This window comes from Podarcis tiliguerta, assembly GCF_965153285.1.
Source record: "Podarcis tiliguerta genome assembly, chromosome: 11".
Classification (NCBI taxonomy): Eukaryota; Metazoa; Chordata; class Lepidosauria; order Squamata; family Lacertidae; genus Podarcis; species Podarcis tiliguerta.
Genome location: NC_139544.1, coordinates 40,211,113 through 40,233,562, shown reverse-complemented (window position 1 = coordinate 40,233,562; position 22,450 = coordinate 40,211,113). Strand labels below are relative to the sequence as shown.

General features: G+C 42.9%; 1 protein-coding gene across 4 annotated transcripts in view; it reads left to right on the top strand.

The window, feature by feature from the left end:
- Positions 1-15,797, top strand: part of RAB3C (RAB3C, member RAS oncogene family) — a 114,088-nt gene extending 98,291 nt beyond the window's left edge. For all 4 annotated transcript variants that reach the window (XM_083404353.1, XM_083404352.1, XM_083404351.1 and 1 more), the window contains exons 4-5: positions 2,220-2,344; positions 8,541-15,797. In XM_083404353.1, coding sequence (XP_083260479.1) covers positions 2,220-2,344; positions 8,541-8,728 — 313 coding nt within the window. In that variant the 3' untranslated portion in view covers positions 8,729-15,797. The remainder of the gene's footprint in view (positions 1-2,219; positions 2,345-8,540) is intronic.
- The last annotated feature ends 6,653 nt before the right edge of the window (positions 15,798-22,450 follow it).

Genomic DNA, 22,450 nt, shown 5'->3' with positions numbered 1-22,450 from the left:
AGTTGTGATGTTTTGCTATGGGAAAGGCAAAACCTGCCAATGCAGGAAGATTCCTTTCCGGCCCTTCAACAGCGACCCTGGCGTAGCAGCGCCTACGTACTTGTGGAGAAGAGGTTAACCTGCAAAAGAAGACTTAACTGAGGGAGGGCAGGGGGGGAGAAGCTCTGGAGCCAACTGACACTTCGCAGGTAAGCTTCACCTTCTGTTGTGTGGGCAGGGCGGTCCCCCCCTTACCTGGCAGATTCCCTGGCAACGCCTCCCCAGGCGGGATTGGGCGATTGGCTGAGGTAGGCGAAGACCTCCAGGTATCCAGCCTGGAGAGGATGAAGCCAGCCTGAACTTCCAGGAGTCGCACTGGGATCCGGGGGGGCTGCGCGCGACCATGCAAAAGGCGCCCCCCCCATTTGATGTGGGGAGCGGTCATTTAGGTAGTTCCGTCCCTATAATTCCCAAAAGAAAAGCTTCTGGGGTTGTTGTTTTTATAAAAGCTATATAATTGTATATCATTTCTGGAGATGTTTGTTTGTTATTTATTTTCTATACTGATCCTTCTAAGGATCACAAGGCAGTTTACAACTGAGAAGAGATTGGTGTACCGGCTCATTGCACCATGTCACTTTTTCTGCCGTTTTCTGCATTAATCTGCAAATACCGTAATCCGCACCACAAATCTTATTGAAATACAAACGTATTTTGGTCATTTTTAAATTTTCATTTTATTTTTTTGCCAAGAACTGTGTTGGAACATTCAGGAAGAGCAAAAGCCATTGGGTAACTAACAGAGCAGTTCTAGACATGTTTACTTGGAAGAAAGTCCCATTGCACCCTTTAAGGTTTATTCCCTGATGAGTGTATATAGGATTGCATCTTACATTTCAATCCACACATTAGTCCCGAAGATACAGATCAGGTCATTCTTACTGGAGCTTGCAAAGATTTAATTTCTCAACAATCCCTTCTTAAAAGTTGGGGATGAGAAGCAAGGATATTTGATGTATTTGGTTTTGGCTACACATTGTAGTAATATAACTTTAATAAAATTGTAATTTTTAAAAAGTTGGGAAGGAGAAGGGGAATTAGAATGCATGCACCTCCCTAAGGCTATATGTGAGACACAGAAGAACTTTGATAACAGAAGCATTTTTCTTATTGCAAAGTAACCATTTCCCTATGTGTATGGCTATAAGGTAGAAAAATCATAATTCTTCCTCTAGCTGTTTCACAGGTTTTAAAACAGCTTCCATTTGTTAATGAAATATAGTTATGTCAATGGGCCCTGACTAACAGCTGATCAAAAAATGAAATCTTTTTGGGTCGCTAATGGGCTGGCACGGTAAGAAGTCTGAGTTACTGCCATTTGCAAGGTTGCCATGGTAACTGGCGCATCTTTTATGAAAGCCGTTTATCATATTCTGATAAACTACACATTCCTAAAGAACTCAGCATGCTTCCCTCTGCTCCCCCCTCAACCCCCCCCCCCCATCTCTGTGACCCTGGACTTCAAAAGCACTGGCGCTTTCTTCCCTTCCCTTTAATATTAATGAAATTCCTTCCTCTGTGTCTTATCTAAGGGCTTAGCCACACTTACCTTTTGCTCTGCTTTTTCCAGGCAGAGGCCTGCACTTTAATGCTCCATGTCTGAGTACTCTTATTTTGCCCTGAGCTTTCCCTGCTCTTTAAAGCTGAATCGGAGCAAATGTCAATTCAGGTTTCCCGTGGATTAGTGTTTGCTCTGATTGAGCTCTAAAGAGCAGGTTTTCATGGAGAAAGCTCCAGAGCAACAGACTTGAAGCTTTAAATCATGGAGCGTGCCTGGAAAGAGCAGAGGAAAGTTATGTGTGGATAAGCCTTTAGTCATGCAACCATGCTGGAGGGCAACCTGCATGAAGCAGACATTTTAGCGGCTGCTTTTGTAAAGAAGAAAAATGGGGAGTGCAATCTGATATCCGGTTGAATGCACAAATAGCAATGCGAAGCCAAAAATATTCCTTCATGATCCACATTACTGTATAAATTGGTTGCTGTAATACAAATCCCTTGACTGAATTAAAAGAACAAACACCCAACCCAACACTGCTGTTTAATTATATGCAAAAACCTGCTCTCTTGAGGCAAACCAGCTCATCCTGCCTACAGGTAGTGCCAGTCTAATTACCTTGTTCTTTTGACTGATATCTCTCTCTCTCTCTCTCTCTCTCTCTCTCTCTCTCCCCCCTAAGGTCAACCCAAATAAAAACTTATTCCTGGGATAATGCCCAGGTTATTTTGGTCGGTAATAAATGCGACATGGAAGAAGAACGGGTAATCTCCACCGACAGAGGGAAACATTTAGCAGAACAACTTGGTAAGAAGAGAATTTATATACAAAAAAAAAGAACTTGAGCTCCATCTGCACCGTACATTTAAAGCAGTTGTCTGACCACTTGAAACCGTCATGGCTTCCCCTAAAGAGGGAGCTGTGGTTTGTTAAGGATGCTGAGAGTTCTTGACAGACCACCATTCCTCTCACAGAGCTGCAAAGAGGGACTGATTAAGCCACTCTTGGAATTGCAGCTCTTTGAGGGGAGCAGGGGTTTCATAACAACTCTCAACCCTTAACAAAGTGCAGTTCCCAGAATTCTTTGGAGGAAGTGTTAAGTTGTGGGTGAACGTATCAGATGACACAGCGATTCTCCAAACAGCTCGTTCATTCACAGACCAGGACAGAACTGAACTGAAGGGCTCAGTCAGCCTGCTTATACAGTACAACGTTACTGTAACAACTTTCTAAAACTATCCAATCACTGAACGTCACTTTCGATCCCATATTTGCATAACTATCTACAGTATCCCCCTGCTGGCCCAGGGTGAAAACTTCAGTACATAACAGGAAGCTATGATGGTTTAAAGTGGCATGGCACTTATTTAAATGTAGAGTGCAGATGGGGCCTTCGTTGTTTGTTGTGGTCTGTTTGCATGCCACATCTGTTTGCATGCCACAGGAACTTCTGACAGGGGCTTGCGCATATTGACTGCCCGTCACTCTCCCAGTTGCTCAGCACAAAAGGGAGTACAGTGGTACCTTGGGTTACATACGCTTCAGGTTACATACACTTCAGGTTACAGATTCCTCTAACCTAGAAACAGTACCTCGGGTTAAGAACTTTGCTTCAGGATGAGAACAGAAATCGTGCAGCAGCGGCACAGCGGCAACAGGAGGCCCCATTAGCTAAAGTGGTGCTTCAGGTTAAGAACAGTTTCAGGTTAAGAACAGACCTCCAGAACGAATTAAGTTCTTAACCCGAGGTACCAATGCATAGTGTGAAATGAGAAACGTGCTCAACAGGCAAGGCATATTCTCCTTTCTCAAGTGGTTTCTCCAGCAAATGCAGTTAGTGGCCAGTAGGGATGAGCGAATCTATCAGTTTTGCTTTTTCACAGTTTTGAATTTCTTTCCCCATTTTAAATTCAGTTTGCAACAATTCTGCATCTGTTTGCAAAGCTGTTGCTTTTGTTTTTTAAAGTTGTCTCCTAAGAACACGAGAAGAGCCTGCTGGACCAGACTGACTGCCCATGTCGTCCAGCATCCTCTTTGTACAGAGACCAACCAGATGACCCAAACCAGATGACCCAAATGCAAGAGCACTCTCCCCTCCAGCAATTCCCAGAGACTGGAGGCATTAACTGCCTCCAACCATGGAGACAGAACATAGCTACTGTGGCTTAGTAGCCAATGATAGTCTTATCCTCCATGAATTTGCCCAATTCTCTCAGAAATTCATCGGCATCCTGGCACACAGTTCTCCTAATATAGTCATGTTTGAATGCAATTCCCCCTAATATAATATATTTTGGGGGCTGTTATGTTCAGGAACATACGTATTTTTATGCACACTTTTGCCTAATGTACACATTTTTGAACACATGTTTTGGTTGGAGAATTGCATCGCAAAATTTGGAGGATTGTGGTTTTTTAATTTTATTAATTTTATTTGGATTCGCATATTGTTTCAGGAAGTGCAAATTAGGTAGAGTCACATAAAAATGCAAACCAAACTGAATTTCTTCCCCCGATTCCTAGTAGCAGGCAGGGAGATTCCACCTTTATTTCTTAACGAACCTACAGTGGGAATATAGCTTCTGATAAACACAGGAAATAAAACATAACTGGAGAAAAAGGCTAACTAGGGTTTCTACCTACTTTTCATATCGCCAGCTGCTGTCTCAACTCCTTTACACCCACTAATCTTAGTTTGATTGGGGAGTTTTATGATTCTGTGCTCTGCATCTCTTCCCCCACTTCTCCTCTAAGAGCTTAATTGCACATTGACTGGCTTGAGACATAATGTTAAATGACGAGCCTTGGGATCATCCATTTACCTCCCCTCCTCCTCCTCCAGCATGGACCTAAAGAGGAGATAGAAAGAGCAGGTGAAGAAATGGTTAAGCACCCTTGAAAACTGCCCTTTTCCTGAATCTGTGTTTCCTTATTAAAAGCAGCCCTCAGCGTTTTAATACACACACGTATGCGCATAGCATCTTGTTAAGCCCTAAAAGAACATCGGAAGTGACTGTTTCCTGAGTCTTTGCTATTTTTGTGAGCAGGACTAGGGGAGTGGGCATGGATGCAAAGCCCTTTTCTTCTCCAGTAAACCAAGGAAACAAGCATGAGCAGAGGATTAGAAAAACGAGATGGCAAAATCTCTTGGGCAACCTGAAAAAAAATGCCGCGTAGCTGGGAAAGACAGCTCTGCGAAATAACTCATTAAAGAAGTTGGGTTGGAAATCTGTTCAGAGCATTTGCAGGTTCTGCTTTCTATAAGTGGCTCTTTCTTTTTTATCAGAGCTATCAGCAGTGCTTCAACAGCATATTAAGAGATGTCCCTGTTGCGAATCTAGCTCAAGCCAAATGGTAGTTATAGAACAGGGCAGGGAGAGCCTGTTCCATTCATCAAAAAGCCTGCAGCTTAAAGAAATCCTCCTGCATCTTGGGATTCACACTGCATTTTTCCTTCTTTTCTTTTTTTTCTTTTTTTTTTTGCATGCCCCTATGAAGTTTTTTTAAAAAATAGTAAATGTGCCAATGCAACAAATTTGTGTTTGAAAACTTATATGCAGGCACACTTGGATTGTCTGCATGTAGAGTTTTAATTTTTTGAGAACTGAATAGGCACAGGTGTGTTTGGAGCCTTCCTCCCTGCCTATTTAAAATGTCCAGGTTGTTGTGTGTTTTATAATTTACACTTAGGGCCTTTGTAAGTCAACTGGAGTGGATCATAACCCACAAAGACCATTTTCACATGTGACATCAGTGCCTTTTAGCTTCTCTCTCTCTCTCTCTTTTAAAATAATTTTTATTAAGTTTCCAATTAACAAACCAATCTTATCACATTAGTTATACCAAATTATACCACTACATAATACACTCCAAATAATTAGCCAAATGTTAAATTTTTGTTGGGGGTACCCATGCTTCGAGTTCAGTAAGGGTCTAATCATCTCATATTTCTGCTGCTTTGAGAGAGATCTCTCTCTCTCTCTCTCTCATCAGCTTTGTGCGAAACTGGGAATGCAGGACAAAACATGGAAGGGATCCATTTTAAAATAGAAGATTAATTTAAGCCAATAAAATATGTTGTACGTTTGCATTATAGAATATACAAAAAGGCAGCTGAAGCCACAGGTGTAAAAATGCCCTGAGTTTACATAGAAACGTGCTCACCATTATCCACACAGTTACTTCTTATGCCCAAATGGAATCAGTTGCAAATTTTGGCTGGTGTAGCTTCACAGACAGTAGCTGTTTACTCTGTGTCAAACAGAACCTCATATAATAATCTTCAAAGCTTGGAAAATCCATACTGTAATTATTAATAATAATTACATAATTACATAATAATAATAAAATAATAAAAATAATAATAAAATAATAAAAATAACAATTTTTTACACCAAATGTTTGAGCCCCTTTCCCAGTGGAGCAAGCACTCCCAAACACCTGTGTTAGTAGCCAGTATAATCACAGCCCCCAAAGGATTCTGTTTCTAGTAGTTTAGACACATTGCCATTAAGTGGCTATCTGGGGGGAAATTGATGCATATAGACTTATCCAGGCTTCCTGTCTAGCCTTCAAAGATATCCAGTTAATACGGCTGGAAAGAAAATAGGCCAGAAGTCTGACGATTTTGTTATGATGATGATTATTGAAATATTTCTGTTTCCACTATGTAAAAACATCCCAAAAAGCTTATGAAGGCAACACCTTTCTTAGGAAGACTAAAATGTCACAAACAACAGTGGAGTGCTGTTTTCATCATATTCAGCTTTTGAGTCTCCTTGGGAAGGAATATCAGTTCTGTGTTCTCTAACAGTTCTCTAATAGTGTCATAATAACATAATAAGTGCCTGTTGGATCAGGCCAATGGCCCAACTTGTCTTGTCAGATATCCTTAGCACTAGGATGGGGCACTGGTACCCTCCAGATGATGTTGGAGTCTAACTTTCATCCCTGACCAGCATGGCCCAGTGGTCAAGGATGATGGGAGCAGCAGTCCAGCAACATCTAAAGGGACTTCTGCATACCTGTCCTCTGCTGGCCACTATTAGAAACAGAATGAGGACCAGATGAGCTCTGTGGTCTGAGTTAGCATTTACAAGTCGTCTGTTCTTAATTAGCAGACATTGTCCCTCTTGGCTACAATGCAAAAACACCGCACCTTGCCTCCAGCTTCCTTGTTTTGTTTTTGTTAAATTAAATTTTCTTATTGCATACAAGCAATACACAATCTATACGTCCAAAATAATACTAGTATATTGTTACATAAGTCCGCACTTTTAGCTTTCCAGAACTCCCTCCTCTACGTTTCTTTCTCTGTCTTGCTCAAACAGCACTTCCTGTTTTTCCTTTAGAAACAGATTACACCTACATCATCACCCTTAGCTAGGAAGGGAAAAGATATGCTACATATCCCTTCCCACCCCAGTTCTGGTAGGCTTCAAATTTCTGGGAAATGCCTGTGTCAGGGAACTGCCATCAGTGCCGGAGGGAGAGAGCAAAATCCAGAGGGATTCCGGAGAGCGTCCTGGGATTGCGAGAGGCAGCCCATCTTCTGGGGAAGAGAATCAGCGTAGTACCAGGGGAGAAGGGGGGCAGATGGGGGAAGCGGCGAGGCGGTCCATGACTCCTTGCCGGGGACCAGCGGGGAGAGTAGAGGTCCTCCGCTGCCTACGCCCTCCTTGCGCAGAAGGCTTTCGCACAGAGAGAGTAGGAGAAGACTAGGCATCAAAGAGCTTCTTTGCTGGAAGAAGTTTAAGAAACGCCCACTGACGGATTCTGCCAGCGATTGAGACAGCCATGGGTGAGTGGCTGTCCAGACAGAAAAGGTTCACTCAGGCAACCCAGCCAGGTGTTTGCACCAGATTACGCACGAGCAACCCCTAGAACCATTACAGCCTGCCATGTCATGGCTGTTGGCTCCTATTAAGAGACATTTGCCTGGCCCTGAGCCATTAGGCCAGGGGTCAGCAACCTAAGGCCCATGGGCCACAAGCGGCCCACAGGGGTCATTTAGCCAACCCACGAGCCACCCGCTCAGCGAGTCCCCATGCACTGCACTAAACTGACGCAGCGTGGGGACTCACTTCTGCGGCACCGGAAATCGCATCTGCACATGCGCAGATGCCGGAAATCATGTCTTTACAAATGCCGAAAACAGCGCGGGGGGTGCAATCCAGCCCATGGAGGGATGTCCGCTGGAGTGAACCGGCCCAGGCGAGGTAAACCTTGCCAACCCCTGCATTAGGCAGTAATCTGTTTTAACAAAAGGTACAGCCAGGCTAATGCCCCTAACAGATGGAGATGAATACCTTTGGCCATCTGGTTCATCGCAAAGGGCTGAGCCCTTGTGTGGTCTCCTGGAACAGTCACTCTTCTCTCTTTCCTGTGCAATGGTGCCACAGAAGCATTTGCACTAGGATTAGTCCAGCTTAAACATAAGCCCTAAATTCATACTGCAACCATGGAGAATCCGTGGTTAACCAAATCTTGTTAGACTACAGCTCCCATCATGGGCTAATGGGCGTTGGAGTCATGAGAAGATAAGTAGTTGCCTTATACCAAGTCAGGCCATTGGGCCATCTAGCTCAGTACCATTGAAACTGATTGGCTGCGGCTCTCCAGGGTTTCAGGCAAGAGTCTTTCCCAGTCCTACACGAAGACACCTTTCTGTATGCTAAGCATGTACTCTATCCCTGAGCTATCACTCTATCCCCTAAAGCAAGGCCAGCAATCTTTCACCCATCTAGATGTTCTTGGACTCCCAACTCCCATCAGCCCCAGAGAGCATGGCCACTTGCCAAGGATGATGGGAGTTGGGGGGGTCCAACAACATCTGAAGGGCTGTAGGTTCCTCACCCCTGTCCTCCTGAGCCCAGTTGCTCCTTTGCTTGTCTTTGATCTACCCCAAAGCGCCGTCTAGTCAGTGCCTGAAGAAGGTAAATATAATGTTGAATGGTTACAAGTGCTGTTTCTGAATGATTGCAAGTCTGTCTGTTTCTACCAGGTTTTGAATTCTTTGAAACAAGTGCCAAGGACAACGTCAACGTCAAGCAGACCTTTGAAAGGCTTGTGGATATCATCTGCGACAAAATGTCAGAAAGCCTGGAGGCAGATCCTGCCATAGCTGCCGGTAAACAGAATACAAGACTAAAGGACAGCCCTCCTCCACAGCAACCCAACTGTGGCTGTTAATAGAGTCATTGTCGACAGAGGCGGCTCCAGCGTGTTCTTTTGCCAATAGAGTATTTACATAGGGTCTATATGCCTTTATTTATAACGTCTTACCGGTTCATTTTGGGGAAAATATGTCTTCTTTAACGCCCACTGCTGGTACAGTATGTGCATAGAGTTGCTTTGCGAAACAGATCGCAAATGTGTAAGGACAGGGCCCTCCGATTTCTCAGCATTTGGCCTCTGCACGTAGATGACTGTTCGTCTGCGCTCTTTATGTTCACCTTTATGCCCGTTCCACCTTTAGCTGGTGCTGTGACCTCAGGTCCACATTTTGTCTGGATTTTTCTCTTCCTTCATCCCATTTCCGCTTATTGCTATTGACTCTTCTAGGTTGATGATCCAGCAAGTCAGAAATGGGATTCCTGCTCCTTAGCACTCCAAATCAATACTAGCACTGCAGAAAGGTAGCAATCTAATCACGCCAGCACAGCTGTACCTTCCAGGTAACTTGCCAGTCCGCATTCCCCAGAGAGGTCCATGCTTCAAGGTGGCTGGGGCCCATTAGCAAAACCACAGGTGTCCTGCTAACCAGCGACAGGGATGGAGAATTTAGATCTCCCAGATCAGGGCGACCTGCCTCTCAGACAGCTTTCATTGGGAAGGGTGTCCTACTTTCAAAACCAAGACACACTTCCCTGGCTTTCAGCCATAGGCCTTGCAGAGTCTGATTGTTTACCAAGTATTTCTGGGTTTTTGGTTTTCCTTCACTCGAGCATTGCTTATCTTGAGGGATACTTGTCCAAACTTCAGACCATATTCACACAAACTTTTATTTCAGTTTAATAATAATAAAACCACTGTAAATTCTTAACACTTTCACTTTTGTATCAGTCACACTCAGTGGGCAGTTAAAAACGAGGAAGGGACTGGAGTGTGGGCTGTTTTTTAAAGTGGAGCAACGCACTTCAATTGTTTATGGTGTAAGCAGCCAAGGTGTAGGATTTATTCTTCCCAGGGTATCTCAGTGCACCACAGGGAATACAGTTACTTCCACTACAGAAAGCAGAGCCAAAAATAACTCCCAGTACAACTAACACACTTATTTTCAAATGGGCACAGATGGAAGTTCCAAGGATTCAGAGCTTTGAATATAGATAGAGATATTAGTGAAGTCATTGGAGGCCAATGGAAAGAAATTTATTCTTCTCTAATTGTCAAAAGCATGTACAAGAAATGAGTGAAGAAACATTACAGAATGAAGAAGGACAAAGAGAGGCAATGTGAAACAGTAAGAAATATAACAAGAGTAATTGGGTTGCAGGCCTGTTCTCAGTTCTACATGCCTGGGAACGCTGATCTCCAAAGTGCATTACTCTTACCCTCCTTATTGGATGTACTTAGCTCCTGATAGTAACGCCAGTGAAAATATATAGTTTTTTTGGTCAAGTTATTCATAGCCAAAATTTAGTGGCACCCTGATCCTCAATATAGACAAGTTGGAAGAGACCTCAAAGGTCATCTGGCCCAACCCCCAGTGGTGCAGGAGTCCCACTACAGCACCCCCAAAAGGTTGACTTCCAGTGCTTCAGTTGCATATACATAGCTCCATCTTGACAGGAGTTTCCTCCTCCTCCTCCTGGACAGAATGGGAACCCTGTAGGTGCTCAGTGAAGCTTCCCATTACATGTGCCAGGCATTATACTACATATACATGAAAAGGATGCCCTTTGCACCCATGGGTGTCTGTATGATGCCGTGAAGATCTGCATAGCTTTGTAGGTACCCTTTGCATGGAGCAGCAGCTCTCTGAAATCCCTGAGGCTAGTTTACACATGTGTACTCTACACTGGCTGACGGCCGGACCAGACGATGACTTGCATGAATGAATGGGACATTGCAGATTTATCCCTTCATCAACTCAAGTAGAATATTTTTCAACGGAAGCAGCTTACACCTGCAGATCAAGATCAAGAAATCAACTGATCTGCATGCATATATGAACCAGCCTTACCGTTTTATGAAACACATTTGGGTTTGGTTTTTTAAAGTGCCAGGTTATTCTACAAGCTCCGTTTTTGAAGAATTGAACCTCTGATTCCTACAAATGATGCTTAAGTGTGAATGTTATTCTATACCTGGCATGGGCCACACATGTTCTCATGTGGTCTTTTGGTGCAATTTCATACAGCAACCCTTGACCGAAATTTCATAAGTCTTCTTAGAGTGATCAGTTCCGTCCTCTGGCAAGAAGAGCAATCTTTCTGTCCACAAGCAGCTTGCTAGATTGAGTGGGAGAGAGACAGAGAGAAGAGAGTGTCAGAAGGGGGGGAGGGAGAAAGGAGTGGTAGAAAGAGAAAAGGTGTGACTCCACCTATTTTAGCTCTGGCCCCACCCACACTTATTTTAGCCCCACCCACTTCCAGCATGTGACCCTTAACAGATTCACCTTGGCAGAATGAAGGGTTCCCCACCCCTTTTATATACCATCAGATAACTTTTTCTTCTTTCTTTGCTATGAAACTTTTATTTTTCCTCTCCAGTGCCACTCTCATTAATAACAGGGAAAATTGCCCATGAGGACAGATCTGGGTCATTACTTCTGAAAGACATCTTGCCCCAGACTTGCTAGCTGATGATGACCACCTTATAGCTTTTCACAAAAAAATCAGAATTTGATGGTGTTTCTGGAAACCCCACAGGGAAATATAGCTACATTAATTTTTAAAAGAAGAACTTCTACGGTTTCAGGAAACAAACCATGCTAATTGATTATAAACTCACAGAAAGACTGTGAAAAATAAGCAAGCAGCATGACAAGTGTTTTAGCCACTGTATTTCCCCACATAAAGATATTTGTTTCTCAGTAAATTTTCCCTCTGATAATTGGAGGCAATTTCTCACCTCTTCACCCTGCAGTATTCCATCTCGACTGCTCTAGCTGGGTCACAGTGACGAAGTTCTTCTAATTGTCAGAGAAGTATAAAATGTTCATAGCTCTTATTTGCATCATCTTTTAATACCCGGTAGATGTTTTGCAGCAGGGTTGCGGCACAAATGACAGAAGGAAGAAGGGTGAAAGGTGGGTGTCTAGAGAATTGTTAAAAGGCACCCCTGACCACAGGGTTACTGCGTTTCACTGTAATTACCACATAGGGAAGCTAAGGCCTCGCTCCAACTGTGAGCCATAATTATTTTATTTTCCTTAACAAAATTTATATACCGCTTGACTGGTAAAACCTCTAAGCAGCCTGAAAGAAATATTAAAATTATCAGTAAAAAGCAGTTTAAAACATTATAGAAACAATTAAAATTAATAGTGAAAGAGGCTAAAAGATAATAACACCTGCATGTCTAGAGAAAAATGTTTTAAATAGGTGTTGAAATGTGCTCCTAAGACACCTTTTCAGATGTGTGGGAGCTGAGGAGAGCAAAAATAAGCTAAAACCTACACTTGGATAAAATTGGGGTGCCAGAGCTCACCATGAACCCCTCCCTTGTTCTCTTAGAATGGCAATGGCTCCCACCTGTGAGGTGCTGGAGCTGAGCTGGGAGGGGGGAGGCCAGGTTATAATGCGCAAAACATATTTTAAGAGCATATTTTAAGCATATTTTAAGAGCTTTTGAGGCACTCATCTCCCCACATCCAAATGCCTCACAATATAAATGAGCTAGCAGCATGCGCACACACACACATAGGTTTAATTTTGTTCCTTTGTTTCTGCTGAATTAAACCCCCACCCCCAAAAAAGTTGCCAATTTGCAGAGGAGGATATGAGGCAGAAAACTAGATAGCAGTCAGTCTTTTCTTGTCACCAACCAAAAAAAAAAAAAAAGAGGGCAGAGGTGGGGAACAGCAAAAAAAGAAAAGGGTTGAAGTCAATAATATACCACCAGTAAAAGAGAATTTGACAGAAATCCAATCAAGGAAATTCTGGGTTGTATCTTAATGATGTCCCATCAGCTCAATGACTTCTGCTTGTGCAGTCGGACTCCCTGTTCTCTTGTCTTCCTGCTCCTCACCCACAAGAATATTTTTTGGGGTTCCCCAACCCTCTAGAGCCTATGAGGGGAGTGCAGAGGTGCACAAGGAGAGGGAAATGAATTCCCATTGCACAGGTGGAAGTCCTTGTGCTAACTTGACAACTTCATTGGATATAACTGCCCCTCTTAGAGTTAAAAATACTGAATAAACTCTAGCATCCCTGTAATGTGCAGGTTCAATTAATGCACATGTTCAAATAAGAGAGGTTTATTTATTGTAGGGCTGCCATATGTCCGGATTTCCCTGGACATGTCCAGGAATTGGACTCTGCAAATGGCTTCTGAATGGGTTTTTGCCGAATTGGCAAAATATCCAGGAAAACCTGGACATATGGCAAATAGGGCATTTAAAAAATGCTTCAAAAATCCTTGTAAAAGCCTAAAAACTCCCCCCCCCCCAAATTAGGCAATCCTAATTTATTGCACTGTTTTATTATTCTGGGTTATTGCTTGTTACCAACGTAAACTTTATTCTCTGCTATTCTTGAATGAATAAAAATACTTTCTAGAGGCTAGCCTGATTCCTGAGAGCCCAGCTGAACTGTAACCACACAGGGATATTTTTGAATTTATTTTATTTTTTTCCCCTTTATAGCCCACCTTCTAAAGGTGGCATACATGGGTCTCCACATCCTCACTGACTCCCCATGACAACCCTGTGAGGTAGGTTAGGCTGAGAGTCAGTGACAGGCCCAAGGTCACTCAGTGAGCTTCATGGCCGAGTGAAGACTTGAACCCTGGTCTCCCAGGTTCTAGTCTGACACTTTAACCACTACATCACACCATATACAAAAATAGCCGGACTGCTAGTTGAACAACTCCTTGCGTGGGTGAATTGCCTTCTTGCTCAAGCAGTTCTTTCCCTTTGCACATGGGCAAAATATTTCTAATGAAGTTTTGCATATTGGCAACTGGAACACAGGCATGAGCTGAATGTTACAATGCCTGCAAGCGCATACAAGCAATGGAGCAGCAAGCTTGTGTTTCAATTCATGTATAACAACTCGCTCTACAATACAGCAAACGTGCCTATCCCTTTTATGCCATTAATTCAAAATGGCATTCCCCACCCTCGCTTATTTTCAAATCTGGTTGTTTGGTGTCTGAGATATGGAATAGCTGGCCTGTCCTTTCTGTCGAAATGGCTTTTTTCCCTTCTCTCTCAGCTGCAAATATATGTGACTGTTACTGGAACCATTTGTTCCTTTGTGCTTATACTCAGGGCTTTCCCAAGTGATCAGCTGATAATGCAACGGAGGTACGGTTGTTCAATGTCTTGTGCAGGATGCAAACATTTTTACTCATGAAAGCGTTTCAGATATCGTATTTTCCCAGCGCTCAGAGCAATATATTGTTGCTGGTGAAATAAAAGATGCCTCCCCCAGCTAGAAAGACTGTTTCCTTTTGGAGTGCTTCTGTTTGAGTGTCACCAACTCCAATTGGCTAGAGAAGGTATAGGCAAACTCGGCCCTCCAGATGTTTTGGGACTACAGTTCCCATCATCCCTGACCACTGGTCCTGTTAGGATGGGATGATGGGAGTTGTAGTCCCAAAACATCTGGAGGGCTGAGATTGCCTAAGCCTGGGCTAGAGCCTGTGATGCCACGAATGATAGTAACAGCGTTGTCCTGTTGCCCCATTTGGTCACCCTGACATGAATGCTCAACTTTGAGAGAGGAGCTATAGCTGTCTTAAGCTCAAACTCTCCCACTCTCCCATTCAGAATTTGCTTTGAGACTCATAGGGGTCATTGACAAGCTTAGTTGACTAGGACTTTGGACTTTGACGGTTGAAACAAATCAGTTTCATCTCTTCTTGTTAGACCCTCTTTGCAGTTTGAGCATTCCTCTCTAGTTTGTGCTGGAGTACATCATCCAGTCATTAAAAAACAACAACCCACAACCCTGAACTGTCCATATTTATTCTCCATTCTATACGTATTGGTCATTGCACTATTGCTGGTGAACTGGAATAAGCCCTTGGTATATTGCATAGAGAAACGACCTAAGCAGCTCAATCTGTGTGGCCTTTCCAGAGCTTGAGTCTGAAAGATTATTATAGAGTTTCTTCCCAGTCAGCTCAGCTCTGCTATGTCCAGCTGTACTGCCTGCACCTTATTTATTTTAAGAATGAAGTGCTATTTAATGGTGCACTATGTTCATTGGAGTTTGATCCTAATGTGTGGAATTGTCGGAATGTTGTGTTTTCTAGGAGACTTAACAGTGGTGCAAGATTTATGTCTGTTGATAGCAGTTTTGTCAGTCACAGACAGTTGCTAGAGCTAGTTTTCAATGAGCATGTTTTGTGATGGCACCGTGTAAATGGGGGTCTTGTTGAATAGGGGGTCCTTTTTCCTGAGGGTACTGATGCACATCCACTTTTCCTGAATCAAAACACTGTAGCTGTTCCTTCCATGGCAAAGTTTGCATATATTCCACCCAGATTATGTTGGAGAAATCTGCAGTTAATACTGGATTGTGAAGATGCTTGTGTTTTGTTTTTTGTTTGTTTGTTTGTTTTCCACAGACGCCTGTGCCATCCTTATTCATTTTGTCAAGCCAGTACAGTTATGAGTGACAGGAAATGAAGGGTCTTCTTAAGGGAAGTGATTCCCTGAGATACGGGCAGATTGTCATACATGTTTTTTTATGTTAGAAAGTCCAAAAAGCGTATCTCAGGTAGCTTTGAGGCATCATTCAAAGTATAGATTGTTTTCTTTAATAAACTACTAGTTGGTCTACATCAATACACAGTTTAGAGTGGACCAAGTACCTTTTGACTAACTCTTCTGGGAATCAGAAAAGTTATGACAGAGCTGGATTCATAGCAGAATCCCCATAACTACCACAGACCAATCCTTGCTAATTTACGCCTGTCAGATAATTAGGTCAATTACAGGATTTTCTGTTTCTTTCATGCCCAACTAGAACTTGGTTCTGTCGAGCATCCCACTGACAAATTCAAAATACAAGTCAGCTTTAATATTTATAAATTATTTTTCTTCACAAGTCAGGTATATAGTGTGGTGGTGGTGGTGTTTTGTTTTGTTTTTTAAAAAGTCCCTGTTAACACTTATTCTATCAAACTGCTTAATAAGTCACTTGACCAAATCAATCAATCAATCAATACTCTGGTTTCTCTTCAGATCGTGTAAATCTTTCGCCTTACTTGACCAAATATCTCTTGCACGTCTCATGCCAACTCATTCCATACCCTGGTTTAGCCACGACAAAATCTAAATCATTTACAATCCTTTTCCTTATATCTCTCCCCCCATCCTCATACCTCACTTTGTGGGATTTGCCAAGAAATTCACCTTATTGCTAGGAAGTGCCTGTGGTAATTTCACAAGCTATAGAGCTCATATTTAGTTTTGCAGTGGAACAGATGGACACAGCCCCCTGGCATTTTAAGGGGAGAAAACACACCCAGACCTCCCAGCTATCCTACATCCCTCCCTAAACATAGGAAAGAGATATTAGGACTTACCAGGATGAAATTGACAGAAATGGGTAATTCTGACATGTACCTTGCAAACTAGTGTTAAATGGAAACCGTGCTGTAATTCCCGTTCAATATATTGTTGGTAAATGTCCACTGTGTTGTGATTCAGTTGGAACTGTCGGAATGTGTATACTATTTAATAGTGTTTGTGGAACTGAAGTGTCTTAAATGTGGCATGAAAATGTTATTTTAAAAAAAATAGATTTGTTTTCTATTTTTGAACACCTCTAACCGGAGGGATCATGGGCCAATAAGTGCAATATTTAACGACTTATTCAGTGTATATAAACTTGTGTGGAAGAGAGAAGTGTTGTGGATGTGTGAAATTCCTGCTGCTAGTTGAAGACTGTGTGGCTTATTTAAACAATTTCTAGTAGCTGTTTTAAGTGTCCGATAGTCATGTTTATATCGTATAAATGCTTTTAACAGTGTCGTACAAGAATATTCTATTCCTAATTCTGTTAAATTAATTATTTTTCCTATATGAGATGATTATAAAAAAAAAACATATCCATGTTTCCTTGCAAGTGCATGTCAATTTTACTTCTAGAACTGTGTCTTTAAAAAAACAACAACACCAAAAGATTATGCTATAAATAAAACAATGAAGAAACTTATTTTCAGTCAAAAGATCTTAGGCGTTTCTCAGTTTGTGCACATTTCAGAGGCATGTTCTATAAAAACGCATCATGTAGTAGACTGACTCCCATTTCTTCTCAGTGGTCATTAGTTGTAGAATCTGCCAGGTTAGGTCCCCAAAATGGAATGTATGTTCTAGATATCTCTACACTCTACAGACCGCAGTAATAACTTGAATGCTAAGGAGACACATGGCAATGTTTCCCTTGCTTCGACATCAGTGTAACCTCCTGCATTAGGGGCCTAAAGTAGTAGTTAGCTATACAAGACCACTGCAGAAAAAAGGGCCGGTACATCTGATGGCTCTTTCACGAGGCAGATAATTGTTTGTAAATATGCAAGGATATGCAGTTGGGAACATAAGTCCTTGTGGGCTCCTGGTGCATGCCTTGCACATGTGTGCAAATACATCTTCCCCTCAAACATTACAACGTTCACCAGTAGGTATAGGAGAGTACGTTGCGCCCTGCTTTGGTTCTCTTTTCTGGAGGGCTGTCCGAAAACAGTCTTCTGTTTGAAGCTGTCATCTCTTAGAGGTCCAGATCTAGTTTAAAGATAAAGAACCACAGAGGAGGGAGAGCAGGAGCCATGAAGTTGCCCATCAACTGCTAATACTGAAGCAAACACACAACTCACAGGGTGTCTTCCCCACTATAGTGTGATGTACAGTACTGTACTTCTAAATTATAGTCATTATTTCTAAATTTACATCTATACATATACCACATGCAATTTTCTTAATGCAAAGGTGCCCTCTTTTGGGGGGGGGTGACACAAAGCCTCATTTTTAGCAGTGCTTAACTGGGTCACTCTACTGGAAGGGTGGTCTTGCACATGAAATGTGAGCCTCTGGAAAGCACACAAAGAGGTTTAGCAATGGGAGCCTAAGCATGCCTTACTCAGAAATAAGTGGCACTGAGCTCCATAGGACTTACTCCCTAGTAAACCTGCAGTTTTATGAGAGCCCCACAGTGTGAGCCTATGCATGTTTCCTCAGAAGTGACTCCCATGGTACTAAAGGGGACTTAGTCCCCAGTAAGTTTGCATAGGGCTGCTGCCTAATCTACTTGTTTCCAGGGCTGGTCCAATGCATTTTGGTGCTAGAGACAAAAGCAAACCAGACTGACAGTTAGCAGGCAGCATCGCCCTCCACACCTGAGGGTGGAGAAGTTGAGCAAGCCATATGACCCCATACCCCCCGCCCCACAATATTTGCTGCCACACTGTGTCCTGCTAATGGCCATGATACCAGCTTCTAAGCAACTGAAGTATCCAAAAATGCAGTCATTTTCCAGTAGATTGAGGTCTGGTTCATGTGTTACACAAAAACAACAACAACAACACCCATAGGAGATTGTTCACTGTCTAGCCTGGGGCAAGGGATTCCTTTGGATTCAGGTAGGCTATAGAACACTGAATAGAAGGATCTGTAGAGGTATTTCACAGACTGGGGAACAAATCACTAATGTGTGGGAGGGTGGTTCTATTTAATTCATTTTAAAACAGGTTTGTGGGGGGGGGGGGTCCTGAATTTGATCACAAAATTCCACCCAGGGGAGGGGGCGTTTAATACTTTCTCCACTGCTGTTTCCCAGCTCTAAATTGCCCCTCCCTGCACAGCTGCTGTTAGTTCTAGGAGTGGGGAGAACATTGGCCCACAGTTGTTGACAGTATTCCCTCTCCTGCAGGGCAAATAGAGTTAGTTAGGAGAGCTATTCAGATTGGGAAAATTGCACAGGGTGAAAACAGTTCAACACCTCCCCTCCCCTCCAGCACACCCATGCTGCATACAAACATGTAACTGCCTGCAGTTACATGTGGGAGTTTGTTCCCCACCCCCCGAAGAACAGAAAACATCAGCCAACTCAGTCTTGCATCTCCTACTTAACATCTAGTTTGACGTGGAGACTTAGCAACCCTGTTTCTGGACTTTTAGATAGCAGGTGGGGTTTTTCATGACAGAATGCACCTCCACACACATGCAAATTCCCTGCAAATAGCAAAGTAGATTGTCAAGAAGAAATCTAAATGAGAACCATTCTGTGTGGAATCTAGCTTTCCATATGTGGGGATTTAGGGGAAACAGACTGCACTATCAGGTGGTCCAGTCCAGAAAATGATTTGGCACATCTGATGTTTGGGAAAAGTAGGGCATGGTTAGTAGGAAACTGAATGATACAGGGAGTTTCCCCCTTTTGTTTTCACCTTTCCTAACACACACACTTGTCTGGAATAGGGCTGGGGAAGTATCTCTTCATAACCTAGAAGACACAGGCCCATTGTACTAAATTGTTAGGAATCACAGGAGAATGAACTACACTAGGAAGGAGAGAAGAGGGCCTTAGGGCAGATCTGTACCATACATTTAAAGCATATCCAACTCACATTTAAAGCACATGACTTCCCCCCAAATAACCCTGGGACCTGTAGTTTGATATGGGTATTAGGAAGTGTTAAGTATCTGTGGAGGAACTACAGTTCCCAGGATACTTTGGGGGAAGTCATGTGCTTTAAATGCTATGGAACTCCCCTTATAAACCCTACTTTACAAAAGAGATGTGAAACTTGTGTTGACTCTTCAGGTGTTCCCTTCTACACAATCACAGTCACATGGGGGGGGGGAGGACAGGGCTGTGCCAGCAGGCACTGGTGGAAAATGGGGTCCAAAACATAGAGGGCGGGGCACTGAGTGATGAACCCTTTTAAATCAAGGCTTTACAAATCCATAAAACAAACACCCAAATATATATATTTCAATATTCAGTATGCACTCTTGTATAAGGCCTGAACTAAATCTCTTTGGCAAACTGGTTTCCCATGCCATGCTACAGTTACTTTGGACATGAATCCCATTGAAACCAATGAATAAGCCGTGCATAATTTAAGGCTGCAGTCCTTCAACACTTACCGAGAGGCACATAAAATGTTAGTCAAATACCAAAAACGAATGTGTGACTTTTCCTCAGTCGGCTTGTAAACTGAACAGTAGGTATGTCGCTCAGTGGTGGAGCTCATGCTTTGAGCGCAAAAGGAGATCCCTGGCATCTCCATAGCTCAGTCAGTAAAGCAACAGACTCTTAATCTCAGGGTTGTGAGTTCAAGCCCCATGTTGGGCTTGTAGGGGGTTGGACTAGATGACCCCCGTGGTCCCTTCCAACTCTACAGTTCTATGATTCCAGAAAAAGACTCCTGCCTGAAACCCTGGAGAACAGCTGTCAGTTAGTGTAGACATTATTGAACTAGATGGGCTGATCCTGGACTTATCAAACATCCAGGGAAACTGCTGGAAGCACATTCATCTCACCCTGTACTGATTGCACTTCTTAAAAACAAAAAAAGTTTCTTGTGCTTCTGGGTGATCTGTGTTGTGGCGAATCTCCTTTATTATGCCCGCAGGACTTCGTGTTCAGGTTTGTGGTGTGCCAGTATTACCCATGTGCAGACTTCTTAATTCTATGTGTAAGTAAACCCTACATGTCAGTCATTAGACATTTTCGTTGATGCGCGTTCTGTATAACGAGTGCACTTGTCTTATTTTGTCAAATCTATAAACATAATAAATATTTCAGAGACTCTACTCATGAATTAAAGACGTGCTGAGGTAATTTTCTACTAATCCCTGCAAGCAATGAAACACTGCAAGCAAACTGTCACACTGCAACCCAATGAGGAGGGGAAAGAGTGTGCAGACTGATGCATGCCAGTGTGTTTTGAGGTGCTCCTCCAATCCTGGGACAGCCAGGTCAGCAAAGAGCATTGCTGGTGCATGCTTTGCATATTTTTCATAACACATCTGAAGTTCACCTGGACCATCATGTCACCCTGTGGGTCAAGGGAACAGCTGGCCTGATTGTGGCTATGCCATGCAACTCCCGCAGCAAAGAGGAAGGTGGTGCTGCTGCCCTCAAGTCGAAGCGAGCAGTTAACAGCTTCTTCTTTTAAGATGCCTTTTCTCCCTGCAAACAGGTTATATTATCAAAAGACGTCAACTTATCAAACATCCAAAAATAAGGAGCACACAACTGTGGTTGTAAAACAGACAGCAATATTTTCTGTCAAGCTGTGATGTTCTGCATGCACGCAAGATCCTACAAATCATAACTTCCTCCAGTGCTACTTCTCTAGAAGATGATGTGCTGGAACTCGCCATAAACACCTCCCTCGCTCTCTTAGAGTAGCAATGGCACCCACCTGAGAGGTGACGGAACTGAGTTCCGGAAATTTCTGTCTGAAAAAAAAGCCACGACTTCCTAACATTCTGCTATATTTTGGAAAGTTCCATGTCTTTCCTTGCAGGCTGTACGTAAAACATCCCCTGTCCTTCCTTAACTTCATTTCTGATAATTCCAGGGGTGACCAACGTGCTGCCCTCAGGCACATAAGCTCCCTCAGAGGTCTTTCCTATTGCTCACAGGGTCCCTCCCCACTGAAATTACCCTTGAAAGAAACATTAAGTTGTAGGCAACGGAGTAGGTTGTGGTGTGCGCTTGGCTGCACAACTGTTTCTCGGGAAATTCAGCAGGCATAGAGGTTTACTGTTAGGGGCAGATACACCTGCTGCGTTTCTGCCCACCATGAAACTGGTAAAAGCAGGGCTTTTTCTGCCAGAACTCACTGGGACTCAGTTCTGGCACCTCTCAGGTGGGTGCAATTACTATTATGAAGCATTCATAGTGAGTTCTAACACCTCTTTTTCTAGAAAAATTGCACCGGTTAAATGCTTATGAAAACTACCCACCACCACCAGTCCTTATGATTTTTGCTTCCTATCCACTCTGGCTAAAGCAGCCTTCCCCCAACCTGGTACTGTCCAGGTGTTTTGGACTATAATTCCATCAGCCACAGCCAGCATGACCAAAGTTTAGGGATGATGGGAATTATAGTCCAAAACAACTAGAGGGCATGAGATTGGGGAGGGCTGGGCAAAAAAAAACCAAACACCTTTATTTTCTTCATTCTGACAAGGGGAGTTGGTTTGGTATTTATGAGGTTTTTTAAAAATATATATATTGGGGCTTTAATATTGCTAAATGGAAATCTTAATCAACATTCCTCGCTGGAATGCTCACCTAAGTTTTTAATGTAAAAAAAAAAAAAAAGGAAAGGGAATAAAGCACAATAAAGGCTTATGATATATGCACGCACACCCAATAAAATCTGCATTTTCTCAAAGCCTGTTTACTTCTGTTACAGAAAACTGCCCATCTGCAACCAATTCACCCCCCACCATAGATCCCCAGTGGAATTTAAAGATCAGGCATCCATTCGGCTGCCTCTCCATCGCGAAAAGTTTCATCTGGTTCTGTTAACATGTGTCTGTTCTTTGTTAAAGGCAAGAAGTGTTTGTTTTTTTCCTACTTCAGAAAGGGGCTAATCGCCTTCAGTTTACGCCCCACCTTGTGTTTTCAAGTTTCTAAAAAACAAAACAAAGCACTTAAATGTTTTCCAGGTTCATTTAGGTTGCCTAAGAGCTTGCTGCTCATTTTTAGCATTGTTCAGCATAACTGCTACACTAAGGGGTACCAATTTTTTGAAACCAGCAGGCACATTTCAAAT